The following is a 19,241-nucleotide window of genomic DNA, read 5'->3' on the forward strand; positions in this document are numbered from 1 at the left end:
TCTAAACTAACCACAAGATGTCAGCGTTTCATTATTTCTAAGAACAGAACTGAAGTTTTTCTTCCTTCAGATGAACAAACTAGTCCCAGCTGTGTCTACCTACTGGTTCTACAGCACTGTACAATATTAAACACATGTTCAAATCATCTGATACATACACATTCGTATTTTGCGTATTTTCACCGTTTAAGGAGGAAACACACAAGATGCCTTTTCTGAGATGATACAAACAATAAATTACAGAGCTAGAAAAAAGCACTTCTTTGAAATGAGCTCAACAGGTTTCAGTACGTATCATCGCAACAGTGAGCCTGCTCACCACGTCAGAGATCTGCACAATCAGTACAGCGCCAGGAAGCTGCTTCTGTTTCCTGATGTAGAGTCAGGTTAGGTTCAACGGGGTCCAATGCAGAACTGAAGCCAATCCAAATAAGGCATCGAGACGTTATTACAAAAAATAAACCTGTAACTCTCCTAGCAAACACTTTACAAAGGCCTAGACTGAACACACAAAAAGTTAAAAAACTACAAACGTGTTTCGTCTGTTGTAAAGGATGATGCTTCAGACTTGGAGTCCTTGGAAATCACTTTCCCGCCAATCCAGACCTAGAATATGATGTCTTGATTAAAGCAGGCGACGGCAGTTTTAGTCAGTCAGTATGATTGGGGTGGCTGTTGCTCAGGAGGTAGAGCAGCTCACCTACTGATTGGAAGGTTGGTGGTTCGATCCCTGGCTCCTCCAGTCTGCATGTCAAGTATCCTTGGGCAAGATACTAACCCCAACTTGCTCTCCGATGCATCCATCGGAGTATGAGTGTACTTAGAAAGCACTGAATATATATAAAGGACTTGTGAGAATGGGTGTGATTGGGTGAATGAGGCATGTTGCATAGAGCGCTTTGAGAATAGAAAAGCGCTCTATAAGAATCAGTCCATTCTGGGCAAAAATGCTTTGTGCCCAAAGTTGAACGATGAAGTGACGTGTTTTCCACAGATCAGCGATTTTAGCAGGTACTCGGGTGTTTTTTAATGTTCGGTTAAAGTGGAAAGATCGGTGCCCACAAAAAAAACCCCCAAACTACTGAAGCTTCTGCTCAACTGGAGAAAAGAACTGAACTGAAAATCAATTAAATCTGACAAAAGTTCTCAGCTGATCCTCTCAGAATATGCTGATATATTTCTTATCAGTTACAGGCCCAAGCCATTTAAGGCTTATAAATGGCTTGGGACATTTGCTTATTCAGCAAAGCATGTGAGGGTTGTATTAAGACAGACATCTTCTAATTAAGACATTTAAAAGCCAGAATGACAGCTAGCTAGCATGTCCTTCTCCCACAACTGGATCTAACAGAACAGCACATACATCGTCCTGTTCACTGCTTCAGGACCAAACAAACCCATCTGCCTTTCACTATGTCGACATATTGTCTTTGTAACCTACATCTGGAACTTTCAGCCACATAAAGGGCAAAAATCTACCAGTTAAAATGTTACCTAACATGAAAAAGGGCTGAAAAGTCCGAAGGAGGAAACAGCTTCTTGTAGCCAAAAGTCTTTAGAAAGTCAGTTTGAAAATTGGCAAATACAAAACTTTTATAAATACTGGTCCCGAAACTGAAAGCACATTTTGAAGCAACTGTTGCTTAACACTGTAAATCTGACTAATAAATCACACCAGAACATTAATCACAGACTTAACCTTTTTACATGTAAAAGCGTCATAAATAAATTAGCGATCTACACTTTTCTGCTCTTCTCATGAAACATCGGCAGCCGATGTGTCCTCTGATTCTGCACTCGAGTCCAGGTTCACGTCCCTGCTCAGTGCTGAGGCCTGCTCCGGCAGCTGAAGCCTCTCTGCTGCAGGCAGACTCTCAGACTGGGCCATGCCCAAAGCCGGCGAGGCTACCTGAGACACGGGCGCTGAAAGAGTCCGCGGGACTTTGCAGCAGAACTGACCGGTGACGGCCGAATGCGCGTCTGCAGTGAGGTCGTTAGTAGAGGCCGAGTGCGGGGCGCTGGTTATTTCTGAAGGTGAGGGAGGTCCTACCGGGACATCTGTGTCAGCTTCTATTCCAACCCTCTCCGGGTTGGACCGTGGTGACGGCTGATCTGCTGCAACCACAGTTTGACTCCATGGGGGTTGGTAAGGCGGAGGCCCTGCTAGTGGGGAGCTGTCAGGGGTGAGTGGGGCTTGGCTGTGGATGATGATGGGATCTGGGGAAGGCAACGGAGTCTCCTCTTTGTCCACACCTTCAAGATTCACAAGGTCCTTGGAGGGACTCTGGTCTGGGGATATGGAGTCTGGCTGGTGGGAGATGATGCGGAGGCACAGGCCGGCTTTGGGGAACCCGCTAGCTGACGTTGGCTTCCCTTCAGAGGGCCGCACTGGACTCAGCAGCACGGGTAGCTCTTGGCCCAGCGGCTTACGGGGCAGCTCCTCAGGCTTCCCTAAAAACGAGCCATTAAGAACTGTTTATTTTCTTTAAGTGCACATTATTGACACCGAATAATGTACTGGAGTACTGGAGACTCCTAAAAGGACAGCCGCGTACCTGGAGGCGGGAGATCCAGCTTCATCTTTCGCAGCTCAGCCATGGAGGCCTGAAGCTGCTCAACGATCATGTCGTCGCTGTAGAAAAAAGTCTGAGCGATGCGCTCCTGCAGGAACTCTCTCAGCTCCTCCAGAGACATCTTCAAGAGGCGCTCTGTTCACAAACCAGATGTTAAACTCACAGAAACGTGCAGTCACGTCTCATCTGTCTTGTACTGGAGCTGTATTCAGATGACATTTAACCCCTGTTTTAAAAAACTGACAATAAAAAATGTTTGTGTAAACTGAGTTGTGTAATCCCACATATGATTTTGTAATGAGCACATTAATTATAAACATCTTTATATTTATATAACATCTTCTATTTTCTGCAATAATAACTTGTTTGCTACAAATGAGATTTAAACGACTGTAAACATCTATACACTTGTAGATATCCACACGAACACAGAAACCCTGAATCACACAAGTATACAGACATTTATGCAAAAATCATAAAGATGTCTCGAGACTAGACACCAGTAAGTAGTACTTAAATTGCAAAGTGTGGCCTTGCGAAGTTTCACTTTTGCAGACTTTAGGAAAGCAAACAAAAACTGGAAAACTTCAAAATCACTCGATTTCAGGAGGTTAATAAGAGGCTAAAGTTAACACAATGTGGTTGTTGTGTAGAAGGCTCAGTGAGGAAACTGAGCAGAGAGTGATTTATTGTTTCGTGGCGACCCATCCATCATCTCCTTACTCTTGTGTATCTTGAGGATAGTGTAAGACATGGCGGTGAGGAGCCGCTCTCCCTCCAGGATGAAAATGTCCCACAGGCGGAGCGTTAGGGTGAACGGTGTCTGCCGGATCACAAACACAAAAAGTTAGAGAATCACTGCAGCTTAGCTGGATTTGTTTGTGCCAGTGGGTTCATGTATGTGCTGTTCTCCTGCTGGCTGGAGTCAGGAAGTTTGTTTGGTTCCTTCTCAGACCTCAGAGGCCCCGAGGCCCCTCTGAGCCCGGCAACTCAGCGGGATGGAGAAGTGCTGACAACAGCCAAACGCTGCCAGACCACTACCACAGGATTGTGGGCATGCAAGTAGAAGGCTAATAACAGTTTAGGCTGACAGGTCTTAATGCTCTCCTCTAATGCGATGCACCCGAGCTCTGCTGAAATCATGTACAGTATAACTGTGTGAAAGGCGATTCAGTGTTTTTATGTTACAGAGATTAGCATCTGCTAATGCTAACTGCTATATTTACACAGGCTTAACTTTCCAGTTTTATTAAACATGCAGTTGGCTATATTCATAAATTCACATTGTAACGAGCAGCATATGAGCAGCATTCCTTCTCTCACCCCAACCGGTCGCAGCAGATGGCCCCGCCCCTCCCTGAGCCTGGTTCTGTCGGAGGTTTCTTCCTGTTAAAAGAGAGTTTTTCCTTCCCACTGTCGCCAAAGTGCTTGCTCATAGGGGGTCATATGATTGTTGGGTTTTTCTCTGTATCTATGAAGCACCTTGAGGCGACTTTTGTTGTGATTTGGCGCTATATAAATAAAATTGAACTGAATTGAATTGAATGTGTAATCTGGCTATTTAATGAATAATAATTATCATTCAGAGCACTGAGATACCAGGTTCCTCCAGAACCAGCTCTCAGTTTAGGAGACATGAAGCATCTTTTCTTTGAAGGTCAGGATTAAAACGTTCCTCTCTGATAAAGCTTGTAGTGACGGCTGGATCAGGTGACTCGTTATGCTGCCACACGCTCAGGCTGCTGAACACTTTTTCTTCTCTGTATTCTTTCATTTCCTTCCCCTCACACCCCAACCAATCACAGCAGGCGCTGCCAGAGTCTGTTGGTGATAGCTTCCTGTTGGGAGGGAGTTCTTTTTCTCCACTGTTGCAGGTGCAAGATCGTTATTCGCTTTAGTTTAGTATGTTTCAGGCTCTGATGCAGGGTTCCACCTTATAATATTAAGCACTGTGTGTTGACTGTTGTTGTGAACTGGCACTATAGCAAAATTGAATTGAACTGCTTTAAAACTTCCCAAGCAAAATAGAGAAGATACATGGAAATGATATGACATAAAACAAGAAGAGGGGAAAGCAACCTCTTCACACAGTGAGAAAATAATCAGATGACCTTTTATTCAACGTTTAACAGGCAGAAAAAGATGATCTTACTCGTTTACCCCAAGATAATGACTCACCCTGTCAATGAAACACTGCAGGAACCATTTGGTGCTGTAAATGCCTGCAGACATCTGCTCTTTGTCCTTGAAATAGAGAACACGAGTCAGAACTAGCACGTATCCTGCTTGCTAGAGCGTTACTCCAAGTTTTTCAAAAACAGAAAAAACTGATCTCACCAGATGTTTCTTCAGTTTGGGAACGAGCTTGGAAATAATCTGATCATGATGTGCCTGGAATCTCTGAAGTTTTGGAAAGCCTGGAACAAAAAAGCCTTAACAGGGCAGAAGGGAAGTGAGAACTTTTTAATCTAATTTCATGTCAGTCCAAACCAAATCTGACAAGCAGTACAGTTTGTAATCAGTTCCACCACCCGCAGAGCCAAAGACTGTCATCTGCACGGTTGGTGCAGCTGCAGGAAAATGATTTCAGTGTTTAGCTTCATCGTATCTTGCAGAGAACACGTTTGCTGTTAATGTTCAGACGAATGAATGAATCCTCTGGGATGTCTCACCATGCATGGCGTGTTTCTGGTTGGTGAGCAGCTGTGACAGGGCCCAGAAAGCGTCTTCCTCATTCATGTACATGAGCAGCAGGGCGGCAATCTGACTCATGCCCTGGCAGTAGCTCACCTCCTGCAGGAAACGTGCAAAAAGAACCCAATAATGGGCTTTCCGCTGTTGTGGTAACTGTAACTGACACTAGCTTAACACAAGTTAACACAAAACTATCAAACAATTATTAACTTTTTGTCATCATCCTGTGGGACCATTCTCCACCACGGATATTAGTTTTATTATTATCAGCAGTAGTGTTATTGTTGTATTTGTATATTCTATAGTGCCTTAATAGTCAGTAGGAATAAAGCAGATGGGCCATGATCAAAACGAATTAAAAACCCCAGAATATATTAAACATGGGCAAATTTTCAATTACTTAGTCATTCCTATTTTGAAATGTTAATCATGCAAAGCAAAAAACAAAAGCACGGAGCTTTGGTCACTGAGGGGAGTGGAGTCTATCTTAGCAAGTGCAAGGTGAGAGGCAGGGTGCACCCTGGGCAAAGGCCATCGCAGGATCAACAATGAAAGACAGACAGCCATGCAAACTTGTATGCACTCCTAAAACTTTAAGATGCATGTCTCTGGCTGTGGACGAGGACCCACACAGGCACTAGGAGAACATGAGAGAAGGACCCCAGCTGCAGCAAGCACACTACAGACACAATGCTACATGATTTTATTCATATGTACAGAAGAAGCAATGGTGATATTGTCTTAATAGTATATTGCAAATATGTTTGTTTGGTGTGGGCAACTGTATTTGACATAGTACATTGCAACACTATTCTATAGGAAGTGCAGAATTATTAGGCAAGTTGTATTTTTGAGGAATAATGTTATTATTGAACAACAACCATGTTCTCAATGAACCCAAAAAACTCATTAATATCAAAGCTGAATGTTTTTGGAAGTAGTTTTTAGTTTGTTTTTAGTTTCAGCTATTTTAGGGGGATATCTGTGTGTGCAGGTGACTATTACTGTGCATAATTATTAGGCAACTTAACCAAAAACAAATATATACCCATTTCAATGATTTATTTTTACCAGTGAAACCAATATAACATCTCCACATTCACAAATATACATTTCTGACATTCAAAAACAAAACAAAAACAAATCAGCGACCAATATAGCCACCTTTCTTTGCAAGGACACTCAAAAGCCTGCCATCCATGGACTCTGTCAGTGTTTTGATCTGTTCACCATCAACATTGCGTGCAGCAGCAACCACAGCCTCCCAGACACTGTTCAGAGAGGTGTACTGTTTTCCCTCCTTGTAAATCTCACATTTGATGATGGACCACAGGTTCTCAATGGGGTTCAGATCAGGTGAACAAGGAGGCCATGTCATTAGTTTTTCTTCTTTTATACCCTTTCTTGCCAGCCACGCTGTGGAGTACTTGGACGCGTGTGATGGAGCATTGTCCTGCATGAAAATCATGTTTTTCTTGAAGGATGCAGACTTCTTCCTGTACCACTGCTTGAAGAAGGTGTCTTCCAGAAACTGGCAGTAGGACTGGGAGTTGAGCTTGACTCCATCCTCAACCCGAAAAGGCCCCACAAGCTCATCTCTGATGATACCAGCCCAAACCAGTACTCCACCTCCACCTTGCTGGCGTCTGAGTCGGACTGGAGCTCTCTGCCCTTTACCAATCCAGCCACGGGCCCATCAAGACTCACTCTCGTTTCATCAGTCCATAAAACCTTAGAAAAATCAGTCTTGAGATATTTCTTGGCCCAGTCTTGACGTTTCAGCTTGTGTGTCTTGTTCAGTGGTGGTCGTCTTTCAGCCTTTCTTACCTTGGCCATGTCTCTGAGTATTGCACACCTTGTACTTTTGGGCACTCCAGTGATGTTGCAGCCAAGATGCCACTTGGTGGCAAGTGGCATCTTGGCAGCTGCACGCTTGACTTTTCTCAGTTCATGGGCAGTTATTTTGCGCCTTGGTTTTTCCACACGCTTCTTGCGACCCTGCTGACTATTTTGAATGAAACGCTTGATTGTTCGATGATCACGCTTCAGAAGCTTTGCAATTTTGAGACTGCTGCATCCCTCTGCAAGATATCTCACTATTTTTGACTTTTCTGAGCCTGTCAAGTCCTTCTTTTGACCCATTTTGCCAAAGGAAAGGACGTTGCCTAATAATTATGCACACCTGATATAGGGTGTTGATTTCATTAGACCACACCCCTTCTCATTACAGAGATGCACATCACCTAATATGCTTAATTGGTAGTAGGCTTTCGAGCCTATACAGCTTGGAGTAAGACAACATGCATGAAGAGGATGATGTGGACAAAATACTCATTTGCCTAATAATTCTGCACTCCCTGTATGAGTGCTGCAGTTTCAGCAATTTTTGCAATCCACATGTTTCAGTGGCACGTCTAGTAAAAACCCTGTTTCTGCAAATAATAAAAGCAGCTCAGTAAGACAACCATCAGTGCTGTATCAGCTGCTGTCCACTTAAAGCACTCAATGCATATCATGTCAAAAGCATGCAGTACTGTGTGTGGGGTGTGTGTGTGTGGGGGGGGACAAGAAACCACAGTGGAAAATGAAGTCTCTGCCCACGAAAAGAAAATTTAGACGTGACTGCAGATTTTTATCAGTTCACTTGAGTTGCTGGTGTTTTAATGTTTCATGTAATTTAGAGAAATCAGCTACTTACTGTGTTGTAGACTGAATATGCAGAGAGGACATGAAAGAGAGCCTGCTGCCTGTAAATCAAAGAAACAGGAAGGAAAGGATAGGAAAGGAGAAGAAGCAACAAAAGGAAACAAGGAAGGGAGTGAGAAGGAGAGGAAATGAAAAAATGAGTGTCATGAATCCTGACACTGTATGTGAAGCTGTAAGCAAACCCCACAGCAAACAGTGTGCTGGACACACAATTACAAACCAGAAGTGAGAGGAAAGGAAAAAATAACAGTAACACAGAGAGACTACAGTCTCTGCTCTTTAAAAATCCTTTTTGTATCCTGAACATCTGTTAGATACTGAAATGTTCTCCAGCTCCACACTTTCCACTGCTGCTTCTGAACAGGACCATTACACTGACATCACTCTGTTACAGGATCAGGTTACACATAAACCCACGCCATCCAGAGCTCAGCCTGCCCACCTCTCTCTCACACTCAGTCCAAGTTCACCCTGAGGTCTCTCTGCTGCAGACACAGATTTTTTTCCTCTCGCACTTTTTTAATCTGTTTGAATATGGTAACAGTTACAACCTGGAAAATGATATGTAACACACACTACATGACCCAAAGTATGTGGACATCCAAGCCATGTGCATCAATGTCCTTCTACAACAACCTTAATTAGTCTTGTCTCAGGTTTTCCCTCTGACGGGAACCTGGATGCAGGGATTTCAGTGCTCAGCGCTACTCATTTCAGCCTACTCTGAATCCAGATAAAAAGGGCAGCTTAGATATTGGTCTAAAGTTTATTAGTTTATTATGTTTCATGTCGCACTAGTGTAAATGGTAAATGGGCTGACTCTTATAGAGTGCTTCATACAACTTACCTTATTCACCCAATCACACCCATTCATACAATTCATACAGTTGTTTGCTAAATGTTGTCCTATAATTAGTAGGGGTGGGGTTTTTATAATCGATTCATCGATTAAAATCGATTCTGGCTTGGATAACGTAAAATCGATTCATTAAAATCCTGAATCGATTTTTTAATATTAATTTATTTTGCCCGAAATGCCAGAATCTCAGGTGAAAGATCACAAAATTTCAACAACCACCAAACAGCTAAGACAGTAAATGAGAGCAGGAACACGGCTTCTGCACAAAGACGTAAACACACAGCGCGACCCGCGGATCAGAATCAGTGAGATGTCGCCTTTCTCAGCTGATGGTCGGGGCTGAAAGCCGACAGCTCGCCGATTCTGATCCGCGGGTCCGCGCTTTTTGTTTACGCCCTTTATGAGCCGATTCTAAAGCTGTTAGTTTCATCTCTCTCCAAACAATATTGACCGAACCAGCAGCAAAAGAAGATCCAAACTACGCTTCACATAAACATCATCATGAATTCCCTCTGACTTTTGCTGACTTTTCAGGATAAAAATCACACTTCATGCACAGCTCTCTCTCTCTCTCTCTCTCTTTTCTTCTTTATTCGCTTGCTTGTTACGCACAAGTCTACCGTTGTTTACAGGCTGTCGGCCGACGTTTTTTTTCCCTTTTACTTACTTCCGAAAAGTAAACCTCATTTCTGCCGTTCAATATTGAACAAATTTAAATTTTTTTAAATTAAGCAAAATGTAAAACGCTTAACCGTGTCTCTAATAAAACCGCTGTAACGTCAGAGGTGATGTTCATGTGTTGATTAATGGTTTTCTTTCGTTTTTGATGTACTGCAGATTATTTTTATAAAATCCCAGGCCAGGAAAATCACCTTCATGTTTTTCTGTGTTTTATCTTCAGCTACTTTGACACAAAAGCATCTGCTGTGACGCTTACACCTGTGATAAAGTCTTGCGTGTGTCAGCTTCCTTTTTATTGATACAAAAATATGTAAATGTACTGATCTGAATTATAATATTTCTGACTGTCAAAATTTCCCAGATTCAAATCGAATCGAATTAAATCGAATCGTGGATCGAATCGATTCGGGACCTTGTGAATCGGAATTGAATCGATTCTAGAAATCAGTGACGATACCCAGCCCTAATAATTAGCACTGCGACCTAACAATCTTAACACTTTGCTGAAAGCATATGATAACTGTATGCTTTCACACTGTATTCCTCTTTAATGTGCAAGTTACATCATTTGCTCACAGTGTTGGGGAGTAACGGAATACATGTACCGCCGTTACGTATTTAAAATACAAAATATGAGTAACTGTATTCCGTTACAGTTACCGTTTAAAAAGGTGGTATTCAGAATACTTTGTTGAAATAAATGGATTACACTGCGGTACTTTCCTGTTTCATTTTGTCGCGGGTCAGGACTGTTTGGGTTTTGTTTGACAGCTACGTTCTGTTGTTCCAGGCGGCAGCGTTACGGTTGCCATGGTTACAGGGCGACGCTCTATCTCTCGCGCGGCTGTGTGTTTCCTGGGTGAGAGAGCGCCTTTTTGTTGTTGTTGTTGTTGTGCTAAGCTAACAGGCAGAATGCTACAAGCATAGCTCTAAAGAATGTAGCATCATGGGCAGTGTAGTCCGTGTTGCAGGGAGAATGGACTGCCATACCCGTTATGTCTCTGTGAGCGCGAGGAGGGAGAAAAAAGGAGAGTGGAAAACTACGAGTTATCATCGAGCAGAAACGGGAGCTGGAAGCATGTAAATATAATAATAACCACTTCAGCCAAGAAGAGTGCCTGACGAGCCCAGTTGTAAGTAAGCTATTAAGACTCGACTGTACACCGTGTTCGTGTTTTCCTCCGAAAACAATAAGTTCCGTTGGAGCAGCCTTTCAACGCCTCTCTCTGTCTCTCGCAAGAAAAGTTGACCCACACAACAAAGTAAAGCTATTTTTCGGCTACGAGCCGACAGGGACCCCGCCGTATTAGTCAGAGGTCCCTTTACTACAGTTCGGAGCCGCGGACCTTCAGTAATAGTAATAAATCACACAGCAATAGTACATTCACGTTGTTGTAAAAAGCATGATAATATGTTAAGTAATCCAAAGTATTCAGAATACGTTACTGTCATTGAGTAACGTAACGGAATACGTTACAGAATACATTTTGGGGCATGTATTCTGTATTCTGTAATGGAATACATTTTAAAAGTAACCTTCCCAACACTGTTTGCTCAGTACTTTGAAAATATGTCTCTGTAACTTTGGATCCCACCACTGAGCTTGGCGGTTATAAATATTCTTTGAGAACAGAAAGTCCGAGCCGTTTATCCGTCTGAAATCCATTTCAGCTGCAAAATCCGACTCAACAGTGAAACTTACTTGACTCCAAAGCGATCCATGAACATGATATGGTTTCGAAATGTCCTGTTGATGTCCAAGTCAATCTGTTTGATCTCAGATGAGCACAGCCTGGCCTGCTCCTTCATTTTCTGAGTGAAAAACAGACAAAAGTCAACAAGGACATGTGGAGATACCTGTGCTGAAAGACAAATGTGTCATTCAGTAGAGCTACAAAAACAAGTTTTACATATCAGGGAATATATATTGTAAATTCAGTCAGAATGAATCTATTATTGATTATGCTAACTGTTTATGTGTGTCATCAGTTTTCTGAAACATCTCGTCTATCAGAGAAAATGTGATTGCATCTATGAATGTGCTGAAAATGTGATTACAGGTTGGTGGACTGTCAGCTTTGATATTTCATAGCTTTAACTTTTTTTAAAACATGCTACTTTATACTTTTACTTTATTACATTAGACTTGTAACATTTACAACATAGCTACAGTTTATAACAGTTATAACAATGTTTTTCTCTCAGCTTTTTAAAAAACGTATTTACAGTGGGGCAAAAAAGTATTTAGTCAGCCACCGATTGTGCAAGTTCCCCCACTTAAAATGATGACAGAGGTCAGTAATTTGCACCAGAGGTACACTTCAACTGTGAGAGACAGAATGTGAAAAAAAAAATCCATGAATCCACATGGTAGGATTTGTAAAGAATTTATTGGTAAATCAGGGTGGAAAATAAGTATTTGGTCAATAACAAAAATACAACTCAATACTTTGTAACATAACCTTTGTTGGCAATAACAGAGGTCAAACGTTTACTATAGGTCTTTACCAGGTTTGCACACACAGTAGCTGGTATTTTGGCCCATTCCTCCATGCAGATCTTCTCGAGAGCAGTGATGTTTTGGGGCTGTCACCGAGCAACACGGACTTTCAACTCCCGCCACAGATTTTCTATGGGGTTGAGGTCTGGAGACTGGCTAGGCCACTCCAGGACTTTCAAATGCTTCTTACGGAGCCACTCCTTTGTTGCCCGGGCGGTGTGTTTTGGATCATTGTCATGTTGGAAGACCCAGCCTCGTTTCATCTTCAAAGTTCTCACTGATGGAAGGAGGTTTTGGCTCCAAATCTCACGATACATGGCCCCATTCATTCTGTCCTTAACACGGATCAGTCGTCCTGTCCCCTTGGCAGAAAAACAGCCCCATAGCATGATGTTTCCACCCCCATGCTTCACAGTAGGTATGGTGTTCTTGGGATGCAACTCAGTATTCTTCTTCCTCCAAACACGACGAGTTGAGTTTATACCAAAAAGTTCTACTTTGGTTTCATCTGACCACATGACATTCTCCCAATCCTCTGCTGTATCATCCATGTGCTCTCTGGCAAACTTCAGACGGGCCTGGACATGCACTGGCTTCAGCAGCGGAACACGTCTGGCACTGCGGGATGTGATTCCCTGCCGTTGTAGTGTGTTACTGATGGTGACCTTTGTTACTTTGGTCCCAGCTCTCTGCAGGTCATTCACCAGGTCCCCCCGTGTGGTTCTGGGATCTTTGCTCACCGTTCTCATCATCATTTTGACCCCACGGGATGAGATCTTGCGTGGAGCCCCAGATCGAGGGAGATTATCAGTGGTCTTGTATGTCTTCCATTTTCTGATGATTGCTCCCACAGTTGATTTTTTCACACCAAGCTGCTTGCCTATTGTAGATTCACTCTTCCCAGTCTGGTGCAGGTCTACAATACTTTTCCTGGTGTCCTTCCAAAGCTCTTTGGTCTTGGCCATGGCGGAGTTTGGAGTCTGACTGTTTGAGGCTGTGGACAGGTGTCTTTTATACAGATGATGAGTTCAAACAGGTGCCATTCATACAGGTAACGAGTGGGGGACAGAAAAGCTTCTTACAGAAGACGTTACAGGTCTGTGAGAGCCAGAGATTTTCCTTGTTTGAGGTGACCAAATACTTATTTTCCACCCTGATTTACGAATAAATTCTTTACAAATCCTACCATGTGAATTCACGGATTTTTTTTTCACATTCTGTCTCTCACAGTTGAAGTGTACCTCTGGTGCAAATTACTGACCTCTGTCATCATTTTAGGTGGGGGAACTTGCACAATCGGTGGCTGACTAAATACTTTTTTGCCCCACTGTATATGTCCAACTTATTTTTATGCTCAGAACAGATTTGCAAAGAGACTCATTTCAGACGTGAATAAATACCTCATATTTGCCCTCGTTCTCCTTCTTGGCCCTGTCCACGTCCAGCATCAGTGCCCAGGCCCGGCCTCTGAGCTGCAGGGGGATGCCTTTGTATACTCGTTTTACCATCTGGCAGCAGAGAGCAGAGGGAATCATAAACACTGAGTGAATAAAACGCCACAAAGTTTAGAGAACAGAAGCTACAAAGACTGAATCATCAGAAAGTTAAACCACCTACCGATCGCCTACGACCCCGTTCACAGTAAAGCCAAAAGTTTGAAAACATTTTCCGTGAGCACTCGAAGCAGGTTTGTAAGTATCTCTCTGTCGTACAGTTTCTGTTAACTTGGTTGGCTTTGCAACTTCTACCTCAAGTACCTCCACTCATCAACATGGAAACACCCCCCCAAATCCTTTGTCTTGGGCCAAGTGCTTTGTCTTTTGGACTTAATGCTTAATTGTATTCAGCGTGAGTTTTAGTCTGTCTGTTGTTTTGCTTTTTTCCTCTGTGTCTGTGAGTCTGCGTTCGGGTCCAGTCCTGCCTGCCACGCACAGTTCATCCACCTTGCTTGCTCTCATTGCTGTGTATGTATTTGATGTACTTGTGCTTTTCTCAGCTCACTGACCACTCAAAGTGCTTTAGACTACAAGTCACATTTTAGCCACACATTCATAAAGCACTTTACACTTCTAGCTACAGATTTTTACAATTTTCTGATTACTCTGTTTTTTTTACTTAGACAGGCTGCACAACTATATTTTTTAATGATTTATTATTATTTTTCCATCTTTCCGAGACAGCAACATGATATTTACTCCTGCAGCCTCCCAGCCCTGACTTTGTTCAGTCACTGCTAACCAACTAACTCTGGTCCTTATACACTAATGTGCTGCCTCTGAGTAAACTGGTCAGCTTGGTGTTATGCTGGTGTATAGCACAGTTTTGTTGAGTTTGTAGACTTCAGCTGCAGAGCAGAACAGAGACTACTGTCAGCAGCTTTAGTCAGGTGGAACTGTACATATTGTATTATTTATTCAGTCATTTGGAAAAGGAAACTAGAATTACAACTAGAACGAGCTCAATGACGACTTTAAAAAAGAGCGTTAGGCTAACAAAGAGCTCAAATTCATGCTTCGAGCACGATAATGTTTCATGTTTTTAACAAAGACAGATGACAGAAATGCTCAATGATGGATCAAACTGAACTGAACTCAGTTCAGTTTTATTTATATAGCACCAAATACCAAAACAGTTACTGCAAGATGCTTTATATTTTATGGTAAAGACCTTAGAATAACACAGAGATTTATTATTTATGAACAATTTAGGCAGCACGGTGGCACGGTGGTTAGCACTGTTGCCTCACAGCAAGAAGTCCTGAGTTCAATTCCACCATCAGGCCGGGGTCTTTCTGTGTGGAGTTTGCATGTTCTCCCCTGTTTGCGTGGGTTCCCTCCGGGTACTCCGGCTTCCTCCCCAAAGACATGCAGTTAGTGGGGATAGGTTAATTGATTAATCCAAATTGCCCACAGGTGCGAATGTGAGCGTGAATGGTCTGTCTGTGTCAGCCCTGCGACAGACTGGCGACCTGTCCAGGGTGTGCCCCGCCTCTCTCCCTATGACAGCTGGGACAGGCTCCAGCACCCCCTGCAGCCCTGAAAAGGATAACTGGAAGCGGATGGATGACTTACTGACACTAGTGGAGACCAAGCTAATGGTGGATGTACACTCAGCTGCTCTGGTTGAGTCTATTGATTTTCCAGCCACAGTAACAACGATCAATAAGCATAGCAGCAACTCTCTCACTAATGTAGGTGTTTGTCCAGAGGGTCGGAACCAGTCAAGCTAATTTTCCACCTTTCCACATCCCGTACAAGGACGCACATCGTCTTAGTGAGGAAGAGTGTCGGTGCAAAACCAAAGAAACTAACCCAGAACTGCAGAGTGTCAGAACCCAACCTCTGCGTTGTACAATGGGATTTTTTAATACATTTTTAAAAAGTATAATGGAAACATGAAATTAGCATATAAGAAATCTGATTTCATCATTTTTTCAGCAAAATTGTTATTGCTAATGACTGCTTGTGAGACTTATGGGGACACTTGCCAGAAGCTTGTATGAGGACATCATTATCGAGATGGAGAGAAGATTGTAGGTTTTTTCCTCTCCTAGTGTGATTTATATTCTGGTGAGAAGCTTTGATTCAGAATTCTTAATGAGGGAGTACATTTGAGCTGAATATGTTCTGGACTCAACACCGACACTTGCTGTGATTCAATCTGTGTTACAAAACTCGCTGACATCAGAGAAACCAGCTGCAGTTTTACATGTTTGTCAGCAATTGTCTCCAGCAATGAAGTCATTATAAATCTGTTCTGAATTTTCCATGTGCTCCGTGTGCAAACTGTTACTCACCCTGTCACTGTTCTTGTATTTATCCCACTTCTTCACCATCTTCAGCCATTTCTCTGCTCTCTCAATCTCCTGCTGCTTCAGCTATGAAAGTAAAAGAAGCTGGTGAACAAAAACAACCTACTGCATGCATTTGTCCTGAAAGAAATGTGGCATTTGCCTCTTTACCTTCTCTTCATGTGCAGTTGGTGCCGGCAGCTCATCTTCACTGGAAGAATGAAGAGAAACAAATGATGAGATGCAACAAAACAGGGCAGAGTGGTACCAACCGGCATGACTTTACTTTGAAGACAGACTTACTGCATGAAGCCAAAACGGTCGATGACTTTGTAGATGCTGTAATCAGCATCCTCCCAGGGGTAGATCTCCACCCCGCCCTGCCTGCCCTGGAAACAGTAACAGGTATAAACTTACAAACTACAGTCTAGACAAATAGATACGCACATGTGTACAATTACTTACATAAACAAAAGGATCTTATTGTGCTGAAGCGCACCTGCCCTAAAGGAGGAACTACAAAGGCCCCAAAATGGAGTTTAAAGACTCTTGATGAGCCCAAGGTCCTACAGTATGGATATAGGTGCTCCTTACATGGGTCAGTTCTACATCTGGCCTGCATCTGGCCCATATAACACATGTAACCCATGTAAAGCCTGCCTCATTGCTTTTGGCCTGTGCCTGGCCTGGATACAGGACTTGCGAGTGCTGTGCCAAAAGAAGTCCAGATTAGGCCCCCATGTGTCTTCTATCTGGGTCCATGCACAAACCTTTGCACACAATCGTGTTTGTCGTTAGTTAGGGACGACGACAGGCATATTGTGATGCTCCTCTTCCTCTTTAATGCTACAGTTATTATTATTACAGGTATTACAGAACTAGCAGTAAGGTCTGGGGTTGATAAGCTGAAGTACTGTAGAAGTAGCAGAAACTAGTTCCTCCTGGGGCCACTTCAGGCTGTCTCCAAAAACAGTCAGTTAGACTGACGTGACACTGACTGATCACTAGAATTGCACCCTCTCATCCACAAATCATCACTTCTGCCTTAAAATAAATCATAGTTTGAGTCCAGAAATCTTTGATATACAGTGCTCCCTCGCTATAACGCAGTTCACCTTTCGCTGTTTCGCTGATTTTTTTGGTGCAATTTTGCATCCTTTTTTTTTTTTTAAACAACACATTGTGTTCTGCGTCCTGATTGGCTGTAGACCATTGTAATCAATCTTGTGCCGTGTCTCCTGTACAGTACAGAACGTGTTCAGTTTGTCAAATTTACATAAATCTTTGATCCTAGCAGTGTGACTCTGCTGTACTGTAAGTTTGTAAGTTTTCTCCCCAACAAACACGACAATGTCGACGAAACGTTTTGCACCGTCAAAGGCTTCTGCGGTAGCACCCAACAGGCAGAGGAAGCTGCTAACCATCGCACAAAAAGACATGCTCATTCTTCTCGCTTCCTCCACTTCTGTACCATTGATTCATTATGTTGAATTCTCTGGCAGCTGCTCTATTCCCATGTTCTGGACCTGAAAACAGGGTTTCATCTTTGGCTTCATTCTATAATAATGGGCTTTTTTTTCTATGAAGGTTTGAACTTCCCTTCCACATCGAAAGGAGCCACCTGAGGTGGTTCGGGCATCTGACAAGGACGCCTGCTGGGCGCCTCCTGGGTGAGGTGTTCCGGGCATGTCCCACCATGAGGAGTCCCCGGGGCAGACCCAGGACACGCTGGAGAGATTATATCTCTCGGCTGGTCCCAGACAAGCTGGAGGAGGTGGCTGGGGAGAGGGAGGTCTGGGCTACTCTGCTTAGGCTGCTGCCCCCGCGACCCGGCCCCGGATAAAGCGGAAGAAGATGGATGGATGGTTTGAACTTTGTGTTTAAACAAGAGAGAAAAGTGTGAAAATGTCTGTCTGAGAAAAGTGTATAAAGGGAGTAGTGAGGGGTTTTACAGCTTTAAAACATCTATAATAATTGTAAAAAAATAAAGTTGGCTATTTTGGGGATTTCACCTATCGTGGGTTATTTTTAATAACGCGATAAACGAGGGACGACTGTACAGTATTTTTTTAGAGCTTACTTTTGGAGTAGGGCTTTGCCCCTTGGAATCAATGCTTGAGGACCAAGCATGTCATGATCATGTTCATTAGGGTTCACATAAGCCACATTGCCATACTGTAAATCCTCTACATTTACAGTTTGCATTGGTACTTCGTGATATCACTAGTTGCCAGTTGGACATTTTTTAAAATACATCTATTTAAAGATTTAAGCTTTACATCGCAGTCAAAAGCCAAAAAGTACACATGTGACTAACTAAATGAATAAAAGCACAGTATGAACATGGACAGAAAGCTCCACACACAAACCTCCTCCCCTAATCAAGTAAGCACTCAGTCTCTCTCAAATCAAATCAAATCAAATCACTTTTATTGTCACATCACGTGTGCAGGCACACTGGCACAGCACATGCGAGTGAAATTCTTGTGTGCGAGCCCCACAAGCAACAGAGATGTGCAAACACAACAACACAAACGAGCAAAATACAAGAATGGCCAACCTGAAACTAATAAATATATGTACAATATATAATAGTGTATGCATTTCTGGATGTGTATACTAAATATTTTCCTACGTGTGTGTGTGTGTGTGTGTGTGTGTGTGTGTGTGTGTATACACATTTTTACAAATTAAATAGTAAAAAAATAAAATAAAATAATAATAATAATAATAATAAAATATATAAAATATACAGAGTTGAATATGTGCAAAACAAGTGGCATTTATATACAGTGTGGAGTGCTCCATAGTACAACTGTACATGACATGCATTTAGAATCTCCTTAAACCTGCACAAAGTTTAGAAGTAATGCTTTTATCATGGAAAATCCATTTGAGCAACAATTTGATCCCAGTGTTGACATAACACAGAGGGAACTAATCCTCAGACAGACAGCCTGAGAGGCTTCTCACTCCACTCGACTGTGGTTGGCTGCCTAACTGGAAAGCAGCCAATCAGCGAACCCAAAGAAAGTGTAAAGCTTCACCATGGCTGAGTCGGCTCTCTGAGCCTCAGAGGCCCTGCATGTGATGTCGGCGTCATCAGAGTGAGAGGACTAAAAATAATTTTACACCGAGGGCGTTTGGAGACACACAGTGTGTTACAGAAAGACATTAAAGCCAGAGAGATGGCTCTATTTGAATCGCACTCATTTAAATTTTGCTACGCTGATTCACTACAACTGAATCGAATTCACTAAATGAATGACTCACATCATTTGTAAGACACAATAAGATTTGATGGAGTGCATCAAAACACAAGAGCACCAGTGTCTACGGCTGCCTTATTTCACAGCACTAATGACTGTCAGGCCACTTTAAACCATTCGACACAACCCGACTACTCTGCCTTGTTTTCTTTCATCTTTTCTGAATGAC

The 19,241-nt window shown here is 42.7% G+C and overlaps 1 protein-coding gene across 1 annotated transcript in view; it reads right to left on the reverse strand.

Moving 5' to 3' along the window:
* Positions 1 to 762: 762 nt before the first annotated feature.
* The window catches only part of LOC113007674 (USP6 N-terminal-like protein), a 29,092-nt gene continuing 10,613 nt past the window's right edge, over positions 763 to 19,241 (reverse strand). The window contains exons 3-14 of the mRNA XM_026144517.1: positions 16,107 to 16,192; positions 15,975 to 16,014; positions 15,810 to 15,890; positions 13,414 to 13,521; positions 11,216 to 11,325; positions 7,966 to 8,014; positions 5,246 to 5,366; positions 4,911 to 5,005; positions 4,752 to 4,817; positions 3,297 to 3,396; positions 2,556 to 2,708; positions 763 to 2,451 (exon numbers count right to left, since the gene is read on the reverse strand). Coding sequence (XP_026000302.1) covers positions 1,757 to 2,451; positions 2,556 to 2,708; positions 3,297 to 3,396; positions 4,752 to 4,817; positions 4,911 to 5,005; positions 5,246 to 5,366; positions 7,966 to 8,014; positions 11,216 to 11,325; positions 13,414 to 13,521; positions 15,810 to 15,890; positions 15,975 to 16,014; positions 16,107 to 16,192 — 1,704 coding nt within the window. The 3' untranslated portion in view covers positions 763 to 1,756. The remainder of the gene's footprint in view (positions 2,452 to 2,555; positions 2,709 to 3,296; positions 3,397 to 4,751; positions 4,818 to 4,910; positions 5,006 to 5,245; positions 5,367 to 7,965; positions 8,015 to 11,215; positions 11,326 to 13,413; positions 13,522 to 15,809; positions 15,891 to 15,974; positions 16,015 to 16,106; positions 16,193 to 19,241) is intronic.

Source organism: Astatotilapia calliptera, chromosome 1 (assembly GCF_900246225.1).
Source record: "Astatotilapia calliptera chromosome 1, fAstCal1.2, whole genome shotgun sequence".
Lineage (NCBI taxonomy): Eukaryota > Metazoa > Chordata > Actinopteri > Cichliformes > Cichlidae > Astatotilapia > Astatotilapia calliptera.